General features: G+C 34.0%; 1 protein-coding gene across 1 annotated transcript in view; it reads left to right on the top strand.

Moving 5' to 3' along the window:
• The first annotated feature begins 834 nt into the window (after positions 1-834).
• Positions 835-10,178, top strand: part of LOC128222410 (protogenin B-like) — a 43,826-nt gene continuing 34,482 nt past the window's right edge. Inside the window, exons 1-4 of the mRNA XM_052931391.1 lie at positions 835-952; positions 6,886-7,030; positions 7,574-7,740; positions 8,179-8,274. Coding sequence (XP_052787351.1) covers positions 835-952; positions 6,886-7,030; positions 7,574-7,740; positions 8,179-8,274 — 526 coding nt within the window. The remainder of the gene's footprint in view (positions 953-6,885; positions 7,031-7,573; positions 7,741-8,178; positions 8,275-10,178) is intronic.

The following is a 10,178-nucleotide window of genomic DNA, read 5'->3' as shown; positions in this document are numbered from 1 at the left end:
TTTTTTTTTTTTTTCATTTTTTTTTTCAAACTGACTATAAAAACGGTAGGGTCGGCGCCTATTCCGTAGGTAGGGTCGGGTAACCCGAACCAAATGTATTTTTTTTTTTTGGCCTTGGCAGCGCTCTTTGCTAATGTACCTTGTGTTGCACAGGATCTGGTTGAGATGTGTCGGCAACGAACAGTTTTAGCAACTTATCCCTGGACTGAAACGCTCATGAATTCTTCAGCTTGTTTGATTTTATTTTAAAAGACCAAAAATGGCTTAAATATCAATCCTTTGGGTGTAAATATATATATTGCAATAACTCATGACAGATAATATTTCATACTGATCTCTGAATGTGATGAAAATCAATGATTTTCTAGTTCAATTATCAAAAAAACTTTACATCACATAATTTATTAGGATGTTGAAAATGAACCTGTACAGGTAAAAAGACTTTCTAAAATTTGTTTTGATTGGGATTTTTTTCTGAAGATTGGGAAAAATATCGTATATTCTGCTTTGGGAATGGGTCTGATGGTCGGACCTGTGGGTACTATAGAAAAAGCCCTGATTGATGACCGATTATTAACAAATACAGGGCTTACGAGGTAGTTGGGTAAAAACTTTCCAAAATTGATTCCTTGAAAGTAAAATTTTAAAGAAAACTTCCTAAGTTGGCAGCTTGGAAGTTAAAAATATCAAAAATGATGTCCTTTTATTTATGTAATGATGTACATTATATGACTATTTGAACATGTCGGATATATATTTCCTAGGGTCTGTAGATTTATCTCAGTTTTATCAAAACACATCATATACTGTTAATATAACAACCTTGGACTACGGATGCATGTTTCAAGTGCCTCCGTGAAAAAATGGGGATACAAAGTGCGGTTACAGAGCACTGAAAGTGTGCACACAGAGTCATGGAATAACGGCCTCAAGAAGTTAAAACAGGGTCAGGGTTAGTTCTTATAGTTTGGGAATTATTTACAGTTTTTCAGAAATTGGCAAAGACCTAGAAGCAATGGACTGTTCACTGTGAGGGCTTTATGATAACAGTTTTCAGGTATTTTCCCCCCAAGTACAACTGCCAACAGCTTAAATCTTGAATTATCTGAACCCTTGGTGACTTTTGATTTAACGGATTATGCAACAATTTTAAATCTAATCCATGGTCACTGCAGTGACTCTGGGCAGACATTATTTCTTGTATAATTATCAGCAGGGAACCGATCAGAGATGGATAATGGGCGTAATCTATGACCTGGGCCCATATCCACCAATACCATGAACCAGATACACTGTAAGCACCTTTTACGTCTGGATTCTGAGAGTTGGACTAAGAACATAATGGGGTTATTAGTACTGCATTTTGATCTGCAAATAACCACCCCACGAGAGTCGAATATGACAACCGATTACTGGTTAGATCACTTAAAAGCCACATGATTTCATAATTTATAAGTGTCATTTGAACGACGCAATATTTTGTTTTATGACGTCATTATAACATCGCGCAACGATAACTGGGATGATCAAACAATAAAATGGAAACTTGGGTCGTTTGAAGCATCGGATCACTCAAGGTCTGAGCTCAGGTGCCAGCATCCTATTACGATTGCAGTTTTAATGTATTTCACTGTGAACACCAAATTAAATATGTCAACAGTATTACCCCAATTTTTTTAATTAAATTGGGTATCTTATACTATCAATGAGTATTTCAAGTTTCTCCCCCATCATTTTGATTTTAATTGAGTATGAAAAATGAACAATTGTCTCATATAATTGTAATCGAAAACGGGTACAAATTTAATATTGCAAAATGACTGTTCAAAATGGTTGTATTTTTTATCAAAATGCACCCACATGATGACCCGCCATAATCAATGTTGTTGACAATTTGATAAATTATTGATCCGGCTATAGCCATGAACAATAGCTCTGCGTCTGATATTAATTTGTCTAAGATATCTCCAACTGTCTTCTAAGATCGCGGTGGATTCAAATAATTTGTCAAAGATTGAACTTCCCAACTTTGCTTGCATAAAAACGTGATTTTCCACCTGCATCGGTCTATGATCGTACAGTATCGTATTAACTCTGCAATTAACTGAAAGTTTTTATAGTCAAATGCCAAGGTCTCCATTCATTTCCAGTTAGTTACCAGCAAATGATCAGTTAATCACGGAAATGATGATCTAATTTTAATAGAGATTATTTTTTTTATGGAATCCAGTTTGACACCAAACTAGACAATTGAGTTTTCAATTTTTATTTTTAATTCATAATGTGTCCATTTTAATTTCTTTTCATATTCTGCTTCGGTGGTGAAATACAATGTACAGTGCAATCTAACACGGAGACAAACAATTTTTCTCTCTTTTTTTATTTTGAGCTTTTTATGCATCAAAATCAATTATTTATTAATTTTAAATTAAAAAATCATGCTTGAAATAATATTGATTTATCTTCCAAGCACTGTCCGCACTGTAGGTTATTTTTATTTTATAAAATTAAATGAGTAAAACAGTGACATTATATTTTGATAACTAACTGTTTTTAGTGGTGAAAAGCATTAAATAATGAGGACATGTTTTTCCTCCAACCCCAGATAAGTAGATCCATATATTTTGCAATGCTGCAAGTTCTTACATGTATCTTGCTCACAGGCAAAGATAAAAAAAGTACCCATATGTAAAAAGTAAATTAAAATACATTTTAGCAAATCTTATTTCACTCAGATGGAAGAAAAAGCATCTACCATGCATGATTGCTCACGTAAGAAAGGATCATACCGACCCTTGCACGGGGTGTTCTGTGGATACTCTGTAAACCTTGTTTCCGCAATACCCTCTATGCTTGGGTTGGGTTTAACCTAGCTTACACGAGCGGCCACGGCAGATAGTAGTTGTCTGTGTGGAGCTTGTTGTCACACTTTAGTCACAGACCATGTGTGGAGCTTGTTGTCACACTTTAGTCACCGATGTGTGGAGCTTGTTGTCACACTTTAGTCACCGATGTGTGGAGCTGTAATGGTAAAAGCTAAGAGTTTGAATGACGAGGCTGATCAAGTTATCATACAAATACATGTTAGTGCATACACTGATAAATATTATTCAGACCTGCTAATTAAACCGAAAGGGAGAAAGTGGATATGTCTTATAAAGCTGTATGAAATTAACTAGTTCTATTATTTTATCTTCATTTGAAAGGTAATGTTAGTTGATAAATGTATGTATACATGCAGTTTTCCAATAAAAAAAAAAATGGCTTGAATAAATCTTAAACTAAGCAGCATGTGAAAATGAAGTGTTCAGTAACAAGGGAGTGTTTGTGTGTGGCAAGGTAAGTTCAGTAATTCACCTTGTTGATCATACCTGGTGTTATTGACTGGTCACTGACCTGACCACCGACATCAAAACAATCTATACTCGTAACTGTACATTGAATGAGAGTGTTTTTCTCTATCTAAAATCGGTCCAACATTGAGTCCAACAGTTCTAAAAAGACATCTGTTTATCACAAAAGTGGAAGCAACAGTCACAAACATAAAACATTAGATTTAGCATATTTTCCTCATATCCGGCTGTTGTAAATTTCGTCAAGCTGTATTTTGATAAGCAAAGATGTCATTTCCAACAAACTTTCAAAAATTATTGATGACCAATGTGTGACTTAGGTTGTAGAAGCTAATGAAGTTTTGCGTTGTCTTATTCCCACAAACCAAATAAACGGGAAATAAGACAATGTTGGTTTGATAAATTTCATCAACAAATTTGAGAATATCTTAAGCTAAACTCTTTGTTAAAGTCTTCAAATTAATGATTGGGAGGATGCAGTGATTTTATAAGTGGCTCCAAACTTTCCAATAGATGTTGACGTACAGAAACTCATATTTTCAGACAATTAGCTTTTTATTATGAATATTTGATTATTTCATTGCAATTCTCAGGGTCAAGAGTTTGTCATAACAAACAGGGTATTAGTTGTAGAGTTAATGTAGTTTTGCACTGACTAGTTGTTTGGCATAGAATGAGATCATACAATATTGTAAACAACCTTGATACAGCTGGTCAACATCCAGATAAACTCCCATGACCTGTGTACTGGTATGTTTTGTTTTTCCTAAATAACTCAGCCTTACCTAAGTACTTTATGCTTTTATCATTGATGTTTAAAACATATTTCAAAGTCATTTGTGGTGTTGAAGCACTCTTTGTAGTTTCTCAGGTGATTTTGTGTTGATTTTATGGGAATTTTCTCTTCTGCTATAAAACATTGAATCCAAAAATAGAACATTTTCTGCCATTTTTCTTGTGCTGTAAGAATATCTGACCTGGTCATCTGGGTCAAATGAGGTGAAGAAAACTCTTAATTTTCATTGGACAAAAATAGGTGTCTAAAAATAACAATGAGCAAAGTAATGAAGAAATGACCAATCGGCAAAGGTTATCGCAGTAAGAGCTAAAAGTCATTAACATAATACATTAAGAGGCCCTGAATGGGAAAATATTGGAGAAATTCTCACTCATTTCTCTCCGTGCTTCTTCTTTGAAGTTGCAGTGATGTGATTTAATGTAATGGGAAGAAATGATGTTCTAGAAATGAGAGTAAACATGATAAGAACTGTAGCTCTGCAGCACATGTTAAGATGTTTTACAATTGATTATATATTACTAGAGCAAGAACTCACATGAAATGAGATGTTAGTCACCTTCAGCAAAACCTGGAAAGAAGGAATTTGACCGTTTATTTAGGTTGTGAGGGTGTTGGGTAATATTCCCTGAAAATTCTGAATATTACACTGTGAGTAAGCAAGGTTAGCCTGACCTGACCTGCTGCTTTATAACATAAGTACAAGCTTGATACTGTGTGTGTAGTTAAAGTAACCTTGTGTGGGGGAAAAAACAAACATAAGCAAATAACATTGACCTTTTATTGATAGTTGGGTGTGTTGATAATATTAAGTGAATGTGCCCTAGTTTAACTGGTGTAGGACATACCAGTACACGCAATGTCCTGACTGCTCCCGAGGCCATAAGCTGTTGACTTAAACCTTAAACACACTTAATTTAATGTTAATTGAGCACTAACCTCAGATGATAATATTTATTTATTTCGTTTTTTACTTAAAATAAATATTTGTGCTCAACAATGATTATGTGTTTTCTTAACATACAAGTTTGAATTTGAATTAAAGTCCATCAATAAATACCAGTGAGATACTTGATTTACAAAAGTAAACATGGCATGACTGGATATGCTTTATGAATAAGCGGCCATTATCAATATTAGTAACTGGTCGCTCACTTGCCATTATTTTCCATTTGGTTGTTATTTTAAAATATGACCTACAGGATCAAGAAAGAATTATCATATTTACTCCATATGACATAAACAGAACGTGTATTCAAGTTCACACCATAGAAAACGGCTTTACGAGTATGAGTACAGCTATACTCATATTTTCATTGAATGTTGGATTGTCTTTGTTTTGTGATTAAATGTAAAGCAACATGATTCCCTTAACAATCTATCAATTATGTGTTTTTGTCATTGAAAAATATTCACATTAATCAAATTGACACATAGATTTCCTCTGTTAATTTTGTAGGGTGGGATAGCAGTATTTATTAAAAAAAATGTAAATTTATTTTAGTTAATTAGCATCAATTTGCTATAGTGACATCCATGTTATTAAAATAGTTTTTTTACTTCTGTGGACTTTCATTGGAATGGGTAGTTAGTTACAGCTTTCCAGTTGTATAGGAGTTTCAAGTTACAGGGTACTACAGAGCGATCTGTTTATGCAACCAATGATCTGTTTAAGCAACCAACGTGTTAATTCCATTGTTAGCCCAATAAATTTCTCTACTTTCACAGATGTTACTATAATTCCCCGGGTATTTCCAGTAAATATAGCACCTTTCATCTATATAAGGCTGTACTTATGCCAATAAGCAGTTTCTTTTTTAAGGTCACATAAGCATATGTAGGCATTTGAAAAGCCACTTGAAAGGTTGGCTTAGTAACAAATAAATATATAATAAAGTACCCTATGTTAACATTGTTTTAATGAGAGATTATAATCGAGATCTGATTGAAAAGGCGAACTTCAGGGACGATCCCTTGTTTGTATTTCTAAACATGAACTATTCATGCAGTCATTTATAGGACTATGCTTAAAGTTGGAGAGTTTTGTTTGTTTTCACTTTGTATTATTTCTCGTATCGGAACAATAATCAGTGGGTATAGCTCTTGTTGTGCAATAAGTTGTGTGAGGATATATATTACAATGATACATCAATATATATGCTACGTATAGCATGGTAAGTTTGTTAGTAAGGTAGCAAACAATTACCCAACGTAAATGTGAGATATGTTATCAACCGCCCCAACCCTTTTAACAAAATAAGGTCGCTGCCAGATAGACACAAAAAGTGTACATTTAAGTATTATGACACAAAGTATACATTTAGGAAATATGACAACAAGTGTACATTAATGGAATATAAAACAAACTAAGCGCAGGGTTCTCAATAAGTTCAAACCATCTCAAATAGTTATGTAACAGATTAACTATTTATTTTTCGATATATATGTAAACCGGCCCAATTGCCATTTGAATTGTCCATCTGGCCGGCAGTCGGTTCTTATTGACAATGCTGATGCATTAATTTTACCATTTTATGTTATATGACCATTTTGTTCATTTAAGAAATATGAACAAAATGGTGACATTTTCGAAATCGGGCAGTACGAACATTTACGAATTATGACACTGTTTATGTCAATAAAGTGTTATGTACTGAGTATGGCTGGACTTCAATAGGGTTCACGATCATGTATGACTTTGACTTTACATTATATATATATATCATCCACTTTCAGGAATTGAGCGGAAGTTCACAGCCGAGCCGCTACCTCAGAATGTGCCGCGTGGCGGCGTGGCACGGTTTACGTGCCAGATAGAAGCGGTTCCCCCAGCCATCTATGTGTGGGAGCGGGATGGAAAACCTCTACCTCAAAACAACAGGTACGCTTTCCAAACAACAGGTACACTTTCCAAACAACAGGTACGCTTTCCAAACAACAGGTGCACTTTCCAAACAACAGGTACGCTTTCCAAATAACAGGTGCACTTTCCAAACAACAGGTACGCTTTCCAAACAACAGGTACGCTTTCCAAACAACAGGTGCACTTTCCAAACAACAGGTACGCTTTCCAAACAACAATATTGATACTCTTTCCAAACAACAAGTACACTTAAAAATCAAAGTTATTTTGAATGGTATGTATGCTAAAAAGAATGGTACGCCCATCTTGTGTGTAAATTTTACCTCAAAAACAAAATACAAAATGTACCCTGTAACCCCTAAAGTCTACCTCAAAATGACACAATTAACTCTACACATGCTACCTCAACAGGTTGGCCTGGGAAAACATGTATTCAGAGCTGTATGCATTTTTGTGTGATTTTTTTGCACTGATGAAATATTCTGAATAATATACTTGTGGAATAAGCTGGTTCACATCAATGATACGAAACTGATCCTTATGTTACTCGCATATTTTCAGGTATTTCACACTTAACTCAGGAATTTTACAAATCACGGGTGTACAAGCGGACGATGCGGGTCTTTATCGATGTTACGCTACTCAGGGGTCGACCGGCAGTCAGGCCGGGGAAGTTCACGATATCGAGAGTCGATACAGCCAGGAAGCGGAGCTCATTGTCGATTCAGGTAAATATAAACTTATAGTACCTGTGTTTTTTTTTATTTTCTGTGATTCAGGTAAATTTTCAATAAAAAAGAGACACTATTATTTATTATATGATGGAAGCTCGTGATAAACAGTTACGAGATAGAGCTTATTGTCAACAAAATATCGACTTTAATTGACGTCATTTCCTGATAGCTACAGGCCATTCAGATTTATATTCTCAGGTATTGCTTTAGAAAAAAAGTAATGTTTATGGTATAAATGTCACATTTGAATTAATGTAGATTTTAATTGTCAGTAACATAAAGGTGAAATATGACCAAGGTCGTCTATGCTATTTAGCAAGTTTTTTTAACAATAGAGTCTATTCAATCTTATTTTATATGTCTTTATTTTACGGCCTTGTCATGATTTCCAGGTATGAATCGGCTAGTTTCATAACATATCTAACATTGTAGGTTTACCTCTGGGCCCAGCTAAGATCGTGGGCCCTGCAGTTGATGAAGTGACGGTGCGTGCCGGACAACCAACAATTCTTGAGTGTCTGGTGCAAGGTGAGTTTCACTCCCTATCAACCTAGATACAGTATACTTGAAATGAGTCAGACCCACTTTCCCCACTTACTCCGAGGGACAAAGCAGCTGATCGCAGATTTCATCCGAGGGTGAAATTGTCTCCCCTGCTAAAAATCCTCTAAGTTCCGCTACATTGCTCATTTATGCCAAGTTTAATATGAGCGGTGGCATAGGAAATCGTTCCATTCATGACCTTTTGGCAGAACTCTGATGAGATTAGGAAGAAATAATTATTTCTTGTTCGGAAGTTATTTGTTTTTATCCTTATGTATATTGTTAGTGACATTTACCAGCGATATATTTGTTTATGTGTGTGTTAACGCCAAATAAATATTGTCTTAACTTGTTAATGATAAGCATTGAATCATTGATACATTGCGTCTGTTTGTATTTCATCCTAAAACAGCTGACATTTTACATGATTCTGAACCATGACCTCTGGCGTCATGCATGTAATTAGTAGCATATAATTATATGATATTTATTATTGGTGAGTAAAAATAGCTTGTGATGTTTTTGGAAATATCCACAAAAAAAGGAGACAAGAAGGCAATTAACCAAGCACTGTGACTTGTGAATGTGTTTTCAATCATCATTTTCCAAAAATGGCATGTTTTGGATATTTGCATTTTGTGTATTTACATGGGCAAATACGACTGCCTTTCTTGTAGTAAGCTTTCTTCATGCAAAACGTAATGTTTTAAAGTTGGTCAACTTTTTTCTCAGAAGTGGATCTGAAAAATACAATAAAAGGGGCAGAGGAAAAAACAATAACATCAATTTACTGTAGCCATCATAATTGAATGAAAGTTTTATTCAAACAAAAAAAAAACCTCCGAAGAACTCTGCGTTCACCAATCTTCGGTCAACTGATCCCCCTCCGAGAGCCTAAAATCCCAAGTCTGTGAAACGCATACAATATATAAGTTCATAGCGTTGTCTGTTATACATGTAGCGAAAATCTGCAGAGGTAAATGGAAAGGGGGTTTTACTGTACCAATAGTTGCCTGTGATAATAAATAATTGATCCAAAATAATGGGGGCTAATCCATAAAATAGTGATAATCGATTCACAATAAAATAGTGATAATCGATTCACAATAAAATAGTGATAATCGATTCACAATAAAATAGTGACAATCGATTCACAATAAAATAGTGATAATAGACTCACAATAAAACAGTGATAATCAAGTCACAATAAAATAGTGATAATCGATTCACAATAAAATAGTGATAATCGATTCACAATAAAATAGTGATAATCGAGTCACAATAAAATAGTGATAATCGAGTCACAATAAAATAGTGATAATCGAGTCACAATAAAATAGTGATAATCGAGTCACAATAAAATAGTGATAATCAATTCACAATAAAATAGTGATAATAGACTCACAATAAAATAGTGATAATCAAGTCGCAATAAAATAGTGATAATCGAGTCACAATAAAATAGTGATAATCGATTCACAATAAAAATAGTGATAATAGACTCACAATAAAATAGTGATAATCGATTCACAATAAAATAGTGATAATAGACTCACAATAAAATAGTGATAATCGATTCACAATAAAATAGTGATAATCGATTAACAATAAAATAGTGATAATAGACTCACAATAAAATAGTGATAATCGATTCACAATAAAATAGTGATAATTGATTCACAATAAAATAGTGATAATAGACTCACAATAAAATTGTGATAATAGACTCACAATAAAATAGTGATAATCGATTCACAATAAAATAGTGATAACAGACTCACAATAAAATAGTGATAATAGACTCACAATAAAATAGTGATAATCGATTCACAATAAAATTGTGATAATAGACTCACAATAAAATAGTGATAATAGACTCACAATAAAAT

Source organism: Mya arenaria, chromosome 16, assembly GCF_026914265.1.
Source record: "Mya arenaria isolate MELC-2E11 chromosome 16, ASM2691426v1".
In the NCBI taxonomy this organism is placed as follows: Eukaryota; Metazoa; Mollusca; class Bivalvia; order Myida; family Myidae; genus Mya; species Mya arenaria.
Note: the sequence above shows the minus strand (reverse complement) of the source record. Positions and strands in the feature narration are given on the sequence as shown.